The 18,965-nt window shown below is 36.1% G+C and overlaps 2 protein-coding genes and 1 non-coding gene across 3 annotated transcripts; all 3 read left to right on the top strand.

Annotated features, from left to right (window-relative positions):
• Positions 1-179: 179 nt before the first annotated feature.
• Positions 180-253, top strand: TRNAR-UCG (transfer RNA arginine (anticodon UCG)). Its single transcript has one exon. It is a non-coding gene; the product is annotated as a tRNA-Arg (tRNA).
• An 824-nt stretch (positions 254-1,077) lies between these two features.
• On the top strand, positions 1,078-7,262 carry LOC104097889 (magnesium transporter MRS2-4). Its single transcript, XM_009604512.4, has 4 exons — positions 1,078-1,705; positions 1,970-2,412; positions 3,461-3,745; positions 6,891-7,262. The coding sequence occupies exons 1-4, from the start codon at positions 1,411-1,413 to the stop codon at positions 7,167-7,169; spliced, it is 1,302 nt and encodes a 433-aa protein (XP_009602807.1). The 5' UTR covers positions 1,078-1,410; the 3' UTR covers positions 7,170-7,262.
• A 4,347-nt stretch (positions 7,263-11,609) lies between these two features.
• Positions 11,610-18,687, top strand: LOC104097888 (uncharacterized protein At4g06598). Its single transcript, XM_009604508.4, has 5 exons — positions 11,610-11,817; positions 15,178-15,909; positions 16,412-16,487; positions 16,575-16,701; positions 17,996-18,687. The coding sequence occupies exons 2-5, from the start codon at positions 15,197-15,199 to the stop codon at positions 18,190-18,192; spliced, it is 1,113 nt and encodes a 370-aa protein (XP_009602803.1). The 5' UTR covers positions 11,610-11,817; positions 15,178-15,196; the 3' UTR covers positions 18,193-18,687.
• The last annotated feature ends 278 nt before the right edge of the window (positions 18,688-18,965 follow it).

Genomic DNA, 18,965 nt, shown 5'->3' on the forward strand with positions numbered 1-18,965 from the left:
CTGCCTTCATATTCAACTATCAGGGGAGTTAAAGAACCTTTTCCCAGAAAAAACATTAAAGTAGAAACAAAAGTTGTACTATATATATGTGGATATATAAAAGCATTCGGGGAGGGGGAAAAAATCCTTTTCTGGATAAAAGGAAACATATAAAAAGTCAAATCAATATAGACAAAAGGGACCGCATAGCGCAGTGGATTAGCGCGTCTGACTTCGGATCAGAAGGTCGTGGGTTCGACTCCCACTGTGGTCGTCCAAAATATTGGTTTGTTTTACCCTATCGCTTTTTCTTCCTTTCTCCTTGTCCGCTACTGAATTTGTACTTTGTGTCGGGAAAATATCGAAATACTTGGTTTGTCTTCTTTATTCACAAAAATCGAACCATAAGCACCATTAGACCCAACATGTAGTCTCACTTAGCACACGAATTCTAACTATACTATAACTCTCCAAAAAATATTAACAACAACTCATAAATATTTTTTAACCTAACTCTAGCCATTGCTACATATATTCCTGTACAAAAGCGATTTGAGTTTTGTAGACCATCAAACTTTTATCGGATAATCTGATGCTAAAGTTTAACCGTTTTATTTATGGTTAGCTTACTTCACTTAATATTCTGATCCAAAACTTGAGGTTTTGTATTGAAAGAAGATTAAGATGCATCTAAAGAAAAAACTTTATGTTCTTTACTTTTTTGCATTAGTTTTATTGTTCTAATCCTTTTATTATTACTTATTTTCAAGTTGCATTCAATTAGTGTTGCTAATGCATGGTAGATTTTTGGCATCCACAATAATTCATATGATCTCAATGGCTACCATGAAATTTAATAAATTATTACTCCCTACTCAATTGCTCCAACACACTACTAATATCTTTTCATCACCAATCACAAAAAGTTTTAAACCAAAACAGGAAATTTTTGTATGAAACGTAAATAAATAAACAATAGAGAAAGGTCAACTCCTTTACGAAAATGTGGGGCCAAACTGTAAATAAAATAATGAGGAAATCTTAAAATAACTAAACTTGTGGGGCCCATCTAAACATGAAGGAATAAATAAAATTGACGGAAATTACGAAATTTAGCAATTCCGTAACCCCCATCAACAAAAGCTCGACGCCTGAAATTCTCACTCTCCCCCTTTTTCCCTAAAAGACGCTTGCAGTATATGGAAGATCTTGAAGCAGAAGAAGAAGAAGAAGGAGAAAGAGACACAGCAGAAGAAGAAGATTCATTGCCCTTCCTTCGTTAAGAACAAAGAATCAAATGAACATGCCCTAATTGCCGACCCAATAATTGTTCATCATTATTATTCTACATACATATTTTGTTTACGCAGCCTCAGAAGATTCTAAAGAGGAAGGGGTGAGAGTGAGTGAGAGAGATACAGAGAGAGCTTTATGGGGAAGGGCCAATTTTCGATTCGCCGGAGGAAGAAAGCGATGGCGCCGCCGTTGCCGCCTCCGCCGGTGGTAAATGGGGCGGCTGTTAGCAATTCAATCGTGGCAGCGGCAGGTACTAGTAAAGTGGTGAAGAAGAAGGTGGGTGGGGCGAGGCTGTGGATGAGATTCGATAAGCGGGGTCAATCGGAGTTGATAGAGTGGGATAAGAGCGCTATTATCAAACGCGCTGGTATTCCTGCTAGGGACTTGAGGATTCTTGGCCCAATCTTCTCTCACTCCTCCAGCATTCTTGGTATTATTACTTTGTTTTACCCCTTTTAACTGCTTATAAATCTGTCCGTGTGTTTCCAACAATAATAAATAAAATATGCACCTTTATGTTTAGCTTAACTGTAGGAAGCTTAACCATTATGTTTAGCTTAGCTGTTGGAAGCTTTTGATATAATACATGTGTATCTTTTCTAGCATTTGCTTGTACCTAGTAGAATGCTTTAAAAAAAAGAAATGTGATGTTGGGGTTCGAGGAATTGAAAAGCTCCTTTCTTTTAACTTGCAGCAAGGGAGAAGGCCATGGTTGTCAATTTGGAGTTTATAAGAGCCATAATTACAGCTGAAGAGGTGTTGTTGCTTGATCCTCTACGTCAAGAGGTTCTCCCATTTGTGGATCAACTGAGGCAACAACTTCCTCATAAAAGTCTTTCAAAGGTTGATGGTACTAGTGCTGAACAAGATAATGAAGGACAATTTCCAACTGCTGGAAACTGGTTATCTGTTCCAGAAGCTGTCGAAGGTCTGCAGGCTGAGCTACCATTTGAGTTTCAGGTGCTGGAGATTGCCTTGGAGGTTGTTTGTACATTCCTAGACTCTAGCGTAGCAGAGCTGGAGAGAGATGCTTACCCAGTTTTGGATGAACTGGCCATGAATGTTAGCACGAAGAATCTTGAGCAAGTGAGAAGTTTAAAAAGCAATCTTACTCGTTTACTTGCCAGAGTGCAGAAGGTATTCTTATCTGTTTTTTCCCTGTTGCTATTGAAACATGATAAAGGTCTTATCTTCTAGTAATTTCTGTTCATTTCTTGGCATTATGGATATAGTTTCCCACTTTGTGTAACATCTTTCTGCGCAAGTCAGCTAATGAATAGATTTCAATCTGAGGTGTTCATGGTTGGCTGCTGGAAATATTTTTGACCAGGAAGAGAACTTGTTAACTACTGGGCATGTTATCATCATCTCGAATGCAGACTTACTACTAAAGCACTTCATATTAATTGCATTATGACTTATTGGGTGAACAACTGTTGGTATCAATTTGTATACCTTAAACTTCAATGTCAAACCACATTCAGTTTTAGTAGCCCTTGTTGCTCACTTTAAGTTAATCTTCCTGATGCCTCCTCGTAAGGCTTGAGTTCATTTATAGTGCATTCTGTCTGCCTTATGCTGGACCAAATTTTGCACGTATACTCGGGAATGTGCTGGCTATTGAAATGGTATGATAGCCTGACAAAACAAATCTTCTTTTTTTTTTGGGGGGGGGGGGGGTGGGTTTCCCTTTCCCTTTGCCAGTGTGTGGAGGATTTTTTTTTTCCCATGATCACTTAGGCGGGCATATGATCTTTGCATTCTTCTTCCTGTTTTGTATAGATATGAGGAGACATATAATGAGCCCAGTGGCGGACCCAGGATTTTGTGCAAGCGGGTTCAACCTTAGAAGTATATAAATTTAGTCGTAAAATAGTAGTTGCCAAGTGGGTTCCAATAAAATATTTATGCAAAATTTAAACAGCTTTAATCCTAATTTATACATATACACAGTATTATTTTTTTGTGAAGCGGGTTCAGTTCAACCTGCTAGCCACCACTTGGGTCCGCCACTGAATGAGCCTTTGCTACTTTAATTCTCTTGCTTTTGATTCGTAAATTGGAGGGTTATTATTCATATGGGCTACATTGAGGAACTCAAATGTAGTGTTCTCTTCCATGACACTTGTCTGTGCTCTGATTATTCTGTGTTATGCTTACAGTGGTAAAGATTTTTTGATGATAGGTTAGAGATGAAATTGAACACCTTTTAGATGACAATGAAGACATGGCTCAGTTGTACTTGACTAGGAAATGGATTCAGAATCAGCAATCTGAGGCTCATTTAGGAACTATCGTTTCAAATAGCTTTGTTCCTGTTGCACCGAATCTTCGTAGGCTTAATTCTGCCAGAAGCAGAAGTGGAAGTTTGGTGAGCAACCATTTTAATGACAATGATGTGGAGGATCTGGAGATGTTGCTCGATGCCTACTTCATGCAGCTGGAAGGCACTCGTAACAAGATATTATCCGTAAGTATATTGTTCTTAAGAAGTGCTAATAATCAGATTATCTTATGTCATTGTCTCTTGTTTTATGTTTTCAGGATAGGCCTTCTAATTTGTGAGCCCCCCTCCCCCCCCCCAAACCCCCCACCCCCAAAAAAAAAAAAAAGCTCACATCCCCTTGCACTTTTTTGCGCTTTTTATGTTGGTAATGGCATAGACTTGTTGCTCCTCTTTCCTGTTGACAGTTATCATCCTTTTATTTTCTTTTTTGGGTAATGAACGATAAAGGCACGATAGTACGATGTCATAGCGTAATGAAATGATTCTACTTTTAATACAAGTTACACATATAAGAGAAGAATTAAATAAGGCATTCATACTTTTAAGGAACCTAAGTTTGCCACATCTTTTTATCATATAAATCTTGATTTAAGAATCCTTGTATTGAAAATGAGACCGTGTACCCTTAATTCCTCTTGATAAAGAAAAGGGAAAGTAAAGCTCGCAATCTCCTTACTTCCGGTTGTAAGCCATTTCTTCCTCAATAATCGATCTTCGCAGCATATTCCGGTAAAGCAGTAAGGTAAAGAAAGCTTTCAAGACTTGGGAAAGAAACTGAAGAATTAAAGCAACAACAAACAACAACAACAACCCAGTATAATCCCACTAGTGGCGTCTGGGGAGGGTAGTGTATACGCAGACATTATCCCTACCCTGGGGTAGAGAGGTTGTTTCCGATAGACCCTCGGTTCCCTCCCTCCAAGAATTCCCCACCTTGCTCTTGGGGTGACTCGAACTCACAACTTCTTGGTTGGAAGTGGAGGGTGTTTACCACTAGAGCAACCCACTCTTGTCAAACTGAAGAATTAAAAGAAATGAAATAATAGCTGTATCTCTTTCTTACTTTGACATTGCTATACCTTGCTAATTCCAACTGCAGATATACAGCTCTCTGTTTAATCTACTGCCTCTGCTTTTCCCTCCTTTTCTTTTGTTAGGTTTCCTCTTGGGCCCCTATAATAAAGCTCGTAATCTCCTTACTTCTCGGCTGTAAGCCATTTCTTCCTCAATAATCGATCTTTGCAGCATATTCCGGTAAAGCAGTAAGGTAAAGAAAGCTTTCAAGACTTGGGAAAGAAACTGAAGAATTAAAACAACAACAAACAAGAACAACAACCCAGTATAATCCCACTAGTGGGGTTTGGGGAGGGTAGTGTATACACAGACCTTACCCCTATCCTGGGTAGAGAGGCTGTTTACGATAGACCCTCGGCTCCCTCCCTCCAAGAACTCCCCACCTTGCTCTTGGGGTGACTCGAACTCACAACCTCTTGGTTGGAAGTGGAGGGTGCTTACTACTAGAGCAACCCACTCTTGTCAAACTGAAGAATTAAAAGAAATGAAATAATAGCTGTATCTCTTTCTTACTTTGACATTGTTATACCTTGCTAATTCCAACTGCAGATATACAACTCTCTGTCTAATCTACTACCTCTGCTTTTCCCTCCTTTTCTTTTGTTAGGTTTCCTCTTGGGCCCCTATAATAGTCAGATGAGATAATGTGCAATGTCCTGTTCTCTGTCTCTCTCAAGCTCAATCCCTAGGGTGTTTACTATTAGAGCAACCCACTCTTGTCAAACTGAAGAATTAAAAGAAATGAAATAATAGCTGTATCTCTTTCTTACTTTGACATTGTTATACCTTGCTAATTCCAACTGCAGATATACAACTCTCTGTCTAATCTACTACCTCTGCTTTTCCCTCCTTTTCTTTTGTTAGGTTTCCTCTTGGGCCCCTATAATAGTCGGATGAGATAATGTGCAATGTCCTGTTCTCTGTCTCTCTCAAGCTCAATCCCTAGGGTGTTTACAAAACACACACACCCAATTTTGGAAGGAAAAACTTTTCGAGGGACTGGGTTATCAGGAACTTAGCGTTCTCTAAAAGACCTAATATCATATCATCCAATGTTATCAAAGGCGAAAAGCGCAAAAAAGCTCTAAGGTCTGTTGAGACTTTAAGCGTAAATAAAGCGTGGGTTTTAATGAAGAAAGGCACAAATGGAGAAAAAATACAAATATGTATGTGTAGTCCAAGACTGATATCTATAAGCATGAATACGAATATATGGACAAAGAAATTGAAGAAAATTTACAATAAAATGAAATATCAATTCTTTAGTGTTGCCCAGTGTTTTGGAGAGCGAGAAGCGGAAAAAAGGGAGGAGGCCTCGCTTCACCGAAGCGTGAAGCGAAGCGCGAGCTTTTTTCATGTGAAACGCAATATAACACATAAATAAAAAAAATTAAATAGGCATAGATAAATGACGAAGAACTCAATAAAAATAACATATTAAGCAAATGTTTCAATTCTTAAATTAAGAAGTAAATAACAGATACTAAAACTAGATAGTCAATAATCCTCAAAAGTCATAACATATTAAGCAAATGTAAAACCAAATCACAAAAGGAATTGTTAAAACATGGCATAACAGTGAACAGCAGAAGAGAAGAAAGAACTGAAGGAGAAGAAGAGCAGAAGAGAAAAAGTCGAAGGTTGCAATCGTCGCTTGCAGCAGTGAAGCAGATGTTTGGAAGAAGTGTGCGCAAGTGTATTTGCAATTTTTTTTTAAGAAAACCCTAGGCAGCCGCTGGACCTCGCTTAAGCGAGCTTTTCTGCGTTTTTTCATCGCCTCGCTTCTCGCTTTTTAGGATGAAGCGTGCGCTTATTTACCAATGCCGCGCTTTAGGGCAGAAAAGCGCAAACCCCTCGCCTCGCCTCGCTTTTGCGCTTTAAGCGAGAAGCGTGCGTTTTTTAATAACACTGGTGTTGCCTCTTCCGGATTACGCTCATTAGCAAGAAAAATTATGCCTTAGAACCTTGATGACAACACTGACGCGCCTGCTAAGCGAGGCAAAACGCTCAACATGTTTTGAGCCTCGCTTAAAGGCTTAAGTGCACCTTTGATAACACTGATATCATCTACCAATTAGTAATGATGAATAAGTTCATGCACAATTTATTTACTCTCTCTTCTTAAGTAGTATAAGTACAATTTGTAAACTCTCTTCTTACCTTTCCGTTATTTTGGTCTGCATTTGAATCATGTCTGTGGTCTTCCTTGTTTTGTTCTGCATCCTTCAATCCCCTGTCATTGTATAATTTGCAGGTCCGTGAGTACATTGATGACACAGAAGATTACGTCAATATCCAACTCGACAATCAGCGTAATGAACTTATTCAGCTGCAGTTGACACTGACCATTGCATCATTTGCTATAGCTATGGAGACGCTGATAGCTGGGTGGTTTGGCATGAATATACCTTGTACCTTATACCACACTCAGGGGGTATTTTGGCCTTTTGTAACAGGCATCACAATAGGTTGTATAATACTCTTCCTTCTTATCCTGGGATATGCTAGATGGAAGAAGTTGCTCGGGTCTTGAATTCCTCTATTGTCAAGGTTTACAAGTTGTATTAATACAAATCCAAAGCTTAATTTTGCTCTGTGTGAGCCATACATAATACCTTCACTCAAAGTGTTGTTATTATACTTGCCCTTTGCAAATAGAGTAGTAGGCAGGGGACCGTTGACCGAGAGTAGGAAGTGCTGTGCCGCCCCCCCCCCCCCCCAAAAAAAAAAAAAAAAACCTTTTTTTTCTTGTAAGAAGGTGATCAGAAATCTCTTATTGGTTTCAGATATCTTCTGTTCACTGTGTCACAGATGTGCAGTGAGCAATTTTAATCAGAAGAAAACAAGGATCATATTGATTATGGGATGGATAGATTGTATTACTCTTTCTATTTGTAACCATTGGGGAGATCATCCTAGATTATTCCAACAAATAGCATAACCATGGCTAGGGAACTATACTAGTGAATTACCCAATTTATTGTAGAAATTTTTGCGATCAATGATACTATGCTTCTTATCCAGCATATTGAACTTGTTTATTCCACTTGCTCCCTAACTCTAAGAGCAACTCCTCTTTTTAGAAATGTTGAAGAAATTACTAACTCTAACTATCTGACTGACTGATGATGGAATCAGATCTTACTTTTTTCCTTTTTTCCAAACGGGCTTTCTCTCTCCATCACCAATTAGATCAACACCCTTATCCTTTCCGTTACTCAAATAAAGCCTCAATTCTGATGTTGTGGTCCTTTGTGATTTTTACTACATTGTTAATATTTTTACTATTGGCTAGATATGCAGAAAGCTTTCAGATGCTTCCTAAGTCCTAACTGCTGCCTAGAATTAGTATGTGATTATTATGAGTGAACCAAGTGCTGATATTGACTAAGGTGCTTTTCTGAATTACTGGTTTGCTATATCACTGTGATTATGCTTTCCTTGAGCTTAGAGTATGGTCTATCGGAAACAACATCTTTACCTGCACAAGGTAGTGATAAGGTTTGCATACACGCTATCCTTTCCAGATCCGACTTGTAAAGTTATATTATTGTTGTTGTTGGTTTGTTGTAGCACGGTGGGAACTTAATTTGAAATGAAGTTTGTACCCAAAGTCGCTCAAGGATGCCAAAACCAGAGTATATGTAGCTATACGAGCATTCACCCCTGTTACACTCTTTCCAACCTACGTATTTTATAAAGATTGCACTTTGTGTTTTTATATTTATATCTTACAAATACACACGATGCATATTTTGGGTAGTTATTCATTTCCCAATTAAAACAGAAAATGAAATATACACCTTTCTCAGTAAGATATTAAATAGAGGCTTGTTATTGGAAACTATGTGGGAGTTGGGACTGTCACAATGAGCTGTTTGAATTCTGTCACACACCACTAGTTTGGTGGAATACTAAATAATGAGCTATACTCATAACAAATAATTGTGACAATTCTTAATACAAATAATATACTGTACCGCAGATTGCTAGAAAAGCCTGAGTTGGAAAACCAGTGACTAGAGTTGTAAATAGGTCGGGTTGATTCGGAATTTTTAATTATCATACCAAATCAATGGTATCGTGTTTTTAAATCTATAAACCAAACCAAACTAATAAAGTCGGGTTTTGCAATGTCGATTTTTCTCGATTTTTTCGGGGTTTTTCTTGGTAAAGTTTTCATAGTACAAAATATATAACTTGCGCTCCAAATATTTCTTTAGTCCTAGTAGGATACAACTATATAATGTATTTTTCAAGAAAATAACACAATAATATGAGATGAGTCATAGCAATGTATTAAAATATTCAATAACAAAGATAACAAAATCGCATAAAAATATTACTAATTAATACGCCATAATAAAAATTTACATAAGCTAAAAATATTATATAGGTCATGATACAATAAGTACAGCTAATAAGTACTATTAATTACACAATTAAGCACTAAAGAAAAAAATAAACTAAGTTATGTATTTTCATTATAAACCAATGCAAAAAAAATAGATATCCAACAATATTGTCATTCCTAGTGTTAAATTGAATTTCCTTTATTAGTATTAGTATTGCTTTGAACTTTATTTGACTTACTCCCTTTACGAGCTATAAAATTTATTGGACCATTCAAAATGTTAAGTCCAAACTTTAAATAATACGTTTAAAGATAAAACTGTGAACAATTGTATTACGATAAATATTTATATGTATAAAATATTTTTAAAAATTGAATAAATATAATATCGGGTTGGTTTAGTTTCGTTTGATTTTTTTTTAGTTAAAACCAAATCAAACTAATTATGGTCGGATTTTTTTTTCAACACCAAACCACAATCGTTTTTTTTTTTTGCGGTTTGACTTGGATTATCGATTTAGTGCGGTTTATCGATTTTCTTTGTACACCCCTACCAGTGGCATAATCTTCTCTTCCTGATAATATCCACCAAAAATAAATAATGAAAAAAGCCTACCATATATGAATGCGTTTGCTATTACTAAACTTAAACAATGATCAACGCCATAAGTAGAAAGAAAAAGAAAGTAAAAAACTACTTAAGTGATTTTTGATTGAGATACGTAAATGTAAATTTTTTGTCAACATGAATAAAACAAAATATTGATTTCCGTATAGAAAAAAAAATAAATCACTTTACTCTTGACGCTAAAACATTTTTATTTTAACATAATTGCAACTTACTACATTTTTTATGTAGTTTTAACGCCATAAGTAGAAAGTTAAAGAAAATAAAATATTACTTAAGTGATTTTTGACAGAGATATGTAAATGTAATTTTATTTTTGTCAATATGAATAAAATGAAATACTTAATTTCCGCACAAAAATAAAAATAAATCACTTTACTCTTGGCGCTAAATTAATTTTGTTTTTTTACATGATTGCAACTTGCAACACTTTTGATGTAGTTTTTGAACATATAAAGTTCATTTAATAAATATCCTAATAATATGTTCAATGTAGCTGCAAAAGTAGATTAAACTAAAATATTCTACAATCTAATAAGAGGGAGTTAAAGCACACAGTTTGCTAAGGATAATTTGGTCATTTCAGGTAAAATGGAACATTATGGTAGGCTACAGAGGAATATTACTATAGCTGCTATATAAAATTTTGAGTGCCTTTCACTAAATTGACCTTTGCTTATGTCATAGTCTGTCACTGCACACTTTTCACATAGCTTTACTTTGTAGTTTGTACTCTCCCATGTGGACCCCACGTCCCCTCTCTACCTAAACCGTCTCTCAACTTTGCATTTTCCAACCATTCATATTATTACAATTGTCACTATTTACTAATTGCATACACCTATATTAATCTTTTAGCTTCTGGTTATGTAATTAGTATATAGTGAATTACCACTATATGTAAATTATGTGACTAAATTTTTGGAAAAGTTTATAAATTATTTTTAAAAAAAATAATCAAGTTTTTTTTGTTAAATAACCACAAGTGGCGTAAATATTTTAATAGAAAAAGAAATTTGTATTCTACTTAATCATATTAAATTTATAATTAACTTGCTTGCTGATAAAAATAATAAGAGAACATTTAGTTACTTCTAATTTTATCATGTCATTATACAATATTAAATTACCTCTTTCTGGTAAAATTTATTGTTGCACAATACTTTAGATTCAATAAAGACTTAATAACTTAAAAATACTTGGAAATATAATCATACTAATTAATTTTTCAAATAAATCCAACACTTAACTATAATGACGAAAATTGTATTATACTCTATAAAATGACGTAAAATGAGACTAAAAATTTGACAAGGATCAACTTATTAATTTCATATATTTGATTTATACGTTTTATTTCAAGGTCAATTTGACTAATTTCTAAAGCAAATAGAAAATCAATTCGTTTTTTAAATTAAGATTGAGCACAAAAATTGCTAATGCAGCTATAAAAAAGAACTAAAACCTCTAAATTTGACTGAGGATGAATATAAATTAATTTTAAATACGGACACTTTACACAAATATCGAGGAGCAATAGTAAGAAGACAAATGCATACTTGGAATAAAAATGAAAATTCCAGAGCAAGAAATAACATTTTTAGAGTCAAATGCGAAAAGAAAAAGAGTTTTTTATTTTATTTATTAATATATTTTAAAAAGAAAAAACATGAATTCAAAATGTCATCACGTAATTACCATCAATATTGTGCCCCCTCGAGAATCGGGGCTTGTAATCACCTTATTTTAATAAAGTTTAATTTTATATTGACTAAGTAATTATATACAAAGATAAATATACTAAATTGTTAATTTACTCAAACTTAATTGTAATAAATATTTTCAAAGAAACATTAAAGGTACGTATCCGAGTTCAATTGGTTGCACGCCTATCTAGTACTATGATAAATGAACGGTGATAAATAGATTAGGGGCTGTTTCACGAATATCGAAAGCTTGTGGGGCGGAGACAGTAGAAATAAAAAGAAAAACAGGTCATTTTGGGCAGTGTACGTTTTCAACGAGATACGTCAACGAGAAAGAAGTAGATTGTCAATAAGAAGAAGAAAGAAAGAAGAAAAAGATTCGATAAAGAGAAGATACCTTAGCCTTAAGAGAGAAGAAATCTGAGCTTCTGAATTGATTAATTCTCCATTTTCCCTGAAATCACATTGCAACTATCTTGATTATCAATTAAAGGTCAGCATTTTTCAGTAGAAAAAATATAAATATGTCCATATTTTCGTTAAGTAGTTGCTTTTCTTTTTGTTATTTGATCGATTTGAAGTCGTTTGTTTGGTTGCTATGAGAATTCGAGCAAAAGAAGAGGAAGAAAATTTTGGAGAAAAGGTTGATCTTTTTTTTTTCGCCTTCCTTTTTTCGTGTGATTAATTGGCACTTCTTTGTTTAAGGGAGGAGAATTAGAATAAACCTAGCAAGTTTAAGCTTTGAAGTTTGAGATTTGGGGGAGAAACAGTTTGTTTTCTTCAATTTTTCTGATTGCTCAACTGTTTTTGTAAATGGTAATATTTAACTAAATGGGGGGGAAAATTTCGTGTCCAAGTAGTATACATAAAAAAGAAGATTATTTCACACAAAACTATGATTGTTAGATTGTACCCAACCATATATATCGAAGCAAGTTATGATTGTTAATTTGGTAGAAGGTTGATGACCGTATAGGGATAAAAGGATGGGTGCTCATGTTATAGTCTATTTGTAGATAGAGATTTATCTTGAAGAGCCTGCAGAGAGATTGTGGCTACACTTTGACCTTTTGATTGTTTAAATTTACATAAAGATGGAGCTCTTTCCCATTTCCCATGGCAAATAGATAATGTTGATAAAATCAATTCATTGTGCTGCTGTGCTATGGTTTTCAATCATGCTTTGCAGACTGCTTCAGGTGCGGCAGGCTTTGATTAATTTCTTGAACTTGGATGCTTGGAGTTTTTTTTTTGTGGTCAAAATTGGGTGTTAAATGAACCTTCATTGCCACAGAAAGAATTCTTCTCATTGAAGTGTACAAAGGAGGTGTGTCTCCTCGCAAAGCTTCCATTGATTACTTAGTCATCAAACAAATGAGTGACATGAGTTTATAAGACGGTAACATATTCTGTTGCTTGGTTGTCCTTTCTAGCAGCTGAAATAGTAGCTCTCCAGGGAAAATGAGCTTATCTTTGTGCCCCACCTAGGGCGTTTCATGAGTAGCATCGATTGTTGCTTCCTTTCCTGATGGACTATTTCGAATAGTGAGCATCGGCTCTCCAGATACTTTTGTAACATTTCAAGTTTAGAATCAATTCCCATTTCGTGCTTTCAACTTGTTAAACAGCCTCTCTGCCTTTTTAAAGGTAGGTCTGCGTACACACTACCCCCAAAACAAGACCTCACTTATGGGAACACACCGGGTTTGTTGTTGTTGTTGTCAAGTTTAGAATCAAACAACCTCTTACATAGTCTTGACCCGATTGGTATATTATCCAGTGATCTTACAAGGAGCAGAACATACACAAGAATTCCAAGCCAAATATGTGATTTACAGTCTTTCTCCTTCCAACAGAGATAATGGCAATTTCCAACCTTCTTAGCTCCCTTCCTAGATACTGTGAGATAAATTTGCTTTACTAACTGCTTCCAGCCTGAGAAGCATACATCTAACCTAATGTTCATGTGAAAATTCATGTTTGAGTCGTGACGTCCAAAGAGAATGTTTTAACCATTGCCAATACTAATATGATGAAAATAAAGTCCAATTAAAAGCTACAGTATTTAGTTTCTTCTGCTTTTCATGTCCCAAGTGATACCAGCTGGTAGAAGGATCTAGATAAGCTAAAGTAGTGCTTCTTTCTTCCACATAACAGTACAACTGAGGAAAAGTCTACCTGCATGTTACACCATTAGGAAAAAATTCTTTTCCTTTTGAATAAGGCTATGAACTTGTGATTAATTCTTCTTTCCCTTAATAATTTTTCTGTGGGTGCTTTCGCCCATTCATTTGTGGTGGTAGTATTGGGCTTGTCCGTGGGGGCGGTTCAAGGTCTTGTCTCATTTCCAAGCATAAATCACTTTGTAGATAGGATAGTCTAAATTTGGAACCATTAAATTACTTTTAGTACAGAGCTGTAGAAAACATAATGGTTTTGAACAGTTACTGGATTCTGACACAATCCATGTCCCACAAATCACCTCCTCGTTCCTTATCAAAAACAGAAAGGAAAAAGGAGGAGGAAATGCAAGAATGAGCCTCCTCCCCGGAGGCTGAAGCCTGTCTCTATATTTTTGAATGCTTTTGCAGTTCCAAATGGGAGGCATTTCTTCCTCCTCACCCAACTCTTGGTGATAAATGTGCTCCTTCTTCACCTTTTCTTCCTTGTTCCCCTTTTTATTCTTTCTTGGTTGCTCAGAATAAGGTATTTGTGCTTCATGGTTCCCATACTATAAGGGCCAGAAACTCTACCTTGAAAATGAACAGAAATCAATACAAGATCTCAAAAGCTTGCAAGGCTTGAAGCTCATAAATGAATGATTTGAGATCCCCAATGGATCATCCATATTGATGCAATCTGGAGTGAACAGGGGTGATAGATACCTGCTAGAATAACATGGAATTCCCTGAATACCCGAAAATACATGGTTTTTAGGAAGGCTAGCTTTTCCAGAAAGATCATGGTTTCTTAGAATTTGATTATATCCCATTGACGGGACTGTTATTTGTTCATATAGTTACTGGAGCAGAATGCTTGCAAGGCTTAAAGCTCATAATGAATGATTTGAGATCCCCAATGGATCATCCATATTGATGCAATCTGGAGTGAACAGGGGTGATACCTGCTAGAATAACTGGGAATTCCCTGAATACCCGAAAATACCTGGTTTTTAGGAAGGCTAGATTTTCCAGAAAGATCATGGTTTCTTAGAATATGATTATATTCCATTGACGGGACTGCTATTTGTTCATATAGTTACTGGAGCAGAATGTTTGCAGTGCCTACTGTTGCCTCATCTCCTGTAGTTTTAGGTTAGGAATCTGACTCGTATTTATTGGAAAAGAAATTCGGGATTTGGTCGTGATACTTCGCTTCCTAAATAATGGATTGCCTTTACAGGGACCCGTGCTGTTCACAAAGTGTTATTTTTTATTTTTACTGGATTTGCCTTTATCAAGAGCTGTTAACTTTTGAAGGTTTACTTATCCTACTTTCATATATATATGTTCTCTTTCTCAGAGGGAAAATACCTGGTGTTTTAGGAAGGCTAGATTTTCCAGAAAGAACATGGTTTCTTTGAATTTGATTATATCCCATTGACAAGACTGCTATTTTTTCATATAGTTAATGGTACAGAATGTTTGCAGTGCTTATTGTTGCTTCATCTCCTATAGTTTTAGGTTTGGAATCTGACTCGTAATTATTGGAAAAGAAATTTGGGATTTGGTCGTGTGATACTCCGCTTCCTAAATAATGGGATTGTCTTTACTGGATTTGCCTTTATCAAGAGCTGTTATACTTTTGAAGGTTTACTTATCCCACTTTCATATTTACGTTCTTTTTCTTATAGGGATCTTGTGCGCTTTGCTATGGCGAACACTAAGGGGCCATCTAGTATGAGAAGTATGATGTACAATGGAAAGTGCTCTTTACTGCCTCCTAAAAGTCCATTTCCTAGCATGGCCCCGTCTTATCTCGATTATGTTCCCAGTTCTGCTGTCAACCAAAAGGGCATCCTGAAACCCAGAGATGGAAATTCACACCATCAGCGTACTTCCTCTGAAAGCTGTCTTATAGAGGAGCAACCCTCTTGGTTGGACGATCTTCTTAATGAGCCAGAAACTCCTGTACGCAGAGGCAGCCATCGACGTTCATCTAGTGACTCCTTTGCATATTTCGATGCTGCTAACATTGCACGCTTAGATTACATAGCTCAAGTTGATAACAAGTTCGGAAATATGACTCGTATCCCTTCCTGGGGGTCACAAGACTTTGACTATTACAAAGATGCTCGGCATGCTGTTTCTTATGTCGATCAAAACTCCTCAGTCCGGCGGAAGAATAGGACAAAGGATGCATCTTCAAATACAGTATTGCATCTCCGTAACCTTTCCTTTCCCAGGGAAGATCTCCGTATTCAGAGCTCCGTATCACCTTGCCTCCCACAAGACGGAGACAGGCCTAAATCTGCTGGAAGTGACAAGCAGGATTTAGCCGAATCTGGCAAAGGGTCTGCTGAGAAAAAAGATTCTTCTCAAAGCAAGAGTTCTTCATCAGAAACTGACACGAAACGTGCGAAGCAGTAAGTTTAAGGCACTCTGCAGCCCCCCACCCCCCACCCCCAAAAAAAAAAAAATGGGAAAGGGAAAGGGGATATGCTAAAAAAAACATATCCATACAGAGTATGCCATTTGGATGACATGGTAAATAGTTCGTATTCATGCCACCTCAACTTACTTGAGCTGTTTCTCTTTGGTCACAAATTTACTTCAATCATTTCCAGTTACTTTCTCATCTTCAAGATTTTTATTCCATATTTTTGCATTACACCTCTAACTCACTCCAAAGTTGCGACTTATTACCACAAACGTGTGCTTACTCAGACTTCGCTTTTCACTATCTTAACACGAATCAAGTGGCTTTGTCTAAGTTGACATGGAGTATTTTTATTTAACTGTAAATCTCTATTAAAATCTAAGCTGTCCTATGGGTGCCCCCCCCCCCCCCCAAAAAAAAAAAAAAAAGAAGAAGAAGAGATAAACAGTATGAAGTTTATTAACCTTATAAACTATCATGAAACACAGACAATTTGCTCAACGATCAAGGGTCAGAAAGCTTCAGTACATAGCTGAACTGGAAAGAAACGTACAAGTTTTGCAGGCATGTATCAGCTGAACCTTTGAAATACATATACCGGCACCTGGATGTTGCTTTTTGGTAAAATTTGACTAGTTGCTATGATTTCAGGCTGAAAGTTCTGAAGTGTCTGCAGAGCTTGAATTTCTTAACCAGCAGAATCTTATCCTCAACATGGAGAATAAAGCCCTAAAGCAGCGCCTAGAAAATTTAGCTCAGGAACAGCTTATAAAGTATTGTAAGTTTCTTTATCTGTTATACTGAACTATTCTACTTGTTTCCTGTGTTGTAATCTTAACTATTTTGATAAACTTGATTGTAGAGCAGGTATATTGAGTCCAAACCCTGCATAGCTGGGAGTTAGGTTTATCTGAATTAAGTATCATATGATTGATGTTTTCCACTGTGAATAAAAGTATAACTGCGAGATATTGGTCCACGCAAGTTGGGAAAGTGGGCGCAATTTTCCTGGAACTAAAAGGTTTCCAAACAATGTTCAATTTGATTAGCAAAATAGCTATCTCCAGGAATGACAATTAGTGGTCATCCCACAATACATCATTGGGAAGACAATGACCTTGCTGAAAATCCATGACTATTTGAATTAATAATTTTGTTTAATTGATTTTCTTTTCCCTATGTGTGGGAAACTAGAATAGTCTTTCTTGAAATCTGGTACTACTATAATTAGTAAATATGTCACTTTGAAAAGCATAACTATGCTTGCTGGGACTCGATCAGTTATTATCTGCTATAAGATGGAAATCTGACCAGGTCAAAGTTTCTTGAGAAAAAAACCAGTTCTAGTCTTTTCTACTGCATCTGGATGACCTTAATGTGAACCGGTCCCTGTTTTCTTTTTCACCCCTTCAAATAGCTAAATTTACCTTTGTAAAGAAATACAAAGGATGAATGTTATTCCTATTTACCTTTGGAGCAATCATAGCATACAGATAAACATAGATGATTGGATGATTTTGTGGAGTACGATATCGTTGTTTAGCTCCTTTATTATCATATATCTCTTCTGTACTTTTTTGATAACATTGAAAGTTACTTTACTTGTCCAAATAAAAGAAAGAGAAGGAACGTTCGAGTTTGCAACGATAAGATGCTAAGTAATTGATCTTTCTCATATAAAAAATTTGATGCTAAATAATTGATCTTTAATTTCCCCTGTTAGATAGTTATGTGTAAATAGTTCTAGTCCCATATGTAGTAGGAGTAGAATATGTCCTAGTCCCATATGTAGTAGGAGTATAACATGTATTATATATAGGGCTCATTGTATCATTGTTAAAACATAGATTTTTCTCCCGTGCATTCTCACATCCCGTAAGTGCAGTTATTTTTCCTTAGATCCAAAGATTTTGAATCAAGGAAACTACCATTGTTGAATTAACTATTTTGGACAATGGGAACTGATCTGTTTTATGGGACAGTGGTCTTTGGAAGCAGTTGAACGTTTATACAGCCGGTACTTTATTTCATTAGTTTCATCGAAAACTACCACTCATAAATTTCCCATGCAGTGGAGCATGAAGTTCTGGAAAGAGAAAGAGGAAGGCTGCGAGCATTGTATCAGCAACAACAACAACAGCAGCCACAACAACTATCTTCCAGCCATCGCCGCAACACCAGTAGGGATCTCGATCAGCAATTTGCAAACCTCTCTTTGAGACAAAAAGAGGCGAACCGTGATCCTGTTTCAGGACAACTTCACATTTGACCGGAAATTTAGCTACGACTATAATCAGAGCTTACTGACTATCCCTCGTCTGATTCTGCCATGGAATGACAAAAGTTCACAATTTCTGTTGTGAGTGATCAAGACGAAGTCTTGCCTCTCTTGTGCTCAGCTTCAATGGATTTGCTCTTCTACCGTCTAGACTTGGTTCTAATTCTTGTGACAACATGTGTCTTTACATCAACATTTGTTAAGCTTTTACGCGCACCTGGTGGTCAATGCTAAATAATAGATAGCATTTATGACAGTTGATTCACCTGAGGTGGTTGATTCCAGCATGTATGTTGCAAGTGATTAAATTCATCACTTTCCTTTAATCTTTCTCTGTTGTAACATTTTCCAGCTTCTGGTTCCACCATATTTATCTTCATTGATACATTTTCATGAACTATGTAATTTAAGCATTGATTGTGGAACTCCTTTCAGTTCATTCCTTGTTTCGCCTCAAGGCAATAAAAGCATCTATGTATTACTCCATCTGTTTTCATTTTATGTAACACTACTTTTGTTTGTGATCATCTCAATATTTTCGATATCAGTCCCACTTATAACATTATTCTATATATAAGTTTACAATTTTCTAGCATTCAAATTCATCTAAATTATTCAGATATGTAATATTTCTCTTTCAGTTGATTCTTTAACTACTGTTTTATTCCAATACCTTAATATTCTTTCACTACTAAATCGCAAAACAAATTATCTGAAATATCGAACGAACTGTTGTGTATGGTACACGCCACCCAGGCATAGCA

This window comes from Nicotiana tomentosiformis, chromosome 1 (genome assembly GCF_000390325.3).
Source record: "Nicotiana tomentosiformis chromosome 1, ASM39032v3, whole genome shotgun sequence".
Classification (NCBI taxonomy): Eukaryota; Viridiplantae; Streptophyta; class Magnoliopsida; order Solanales; family Solanaceae; genus Nicotiana; species Nicotiana tomentosiformis.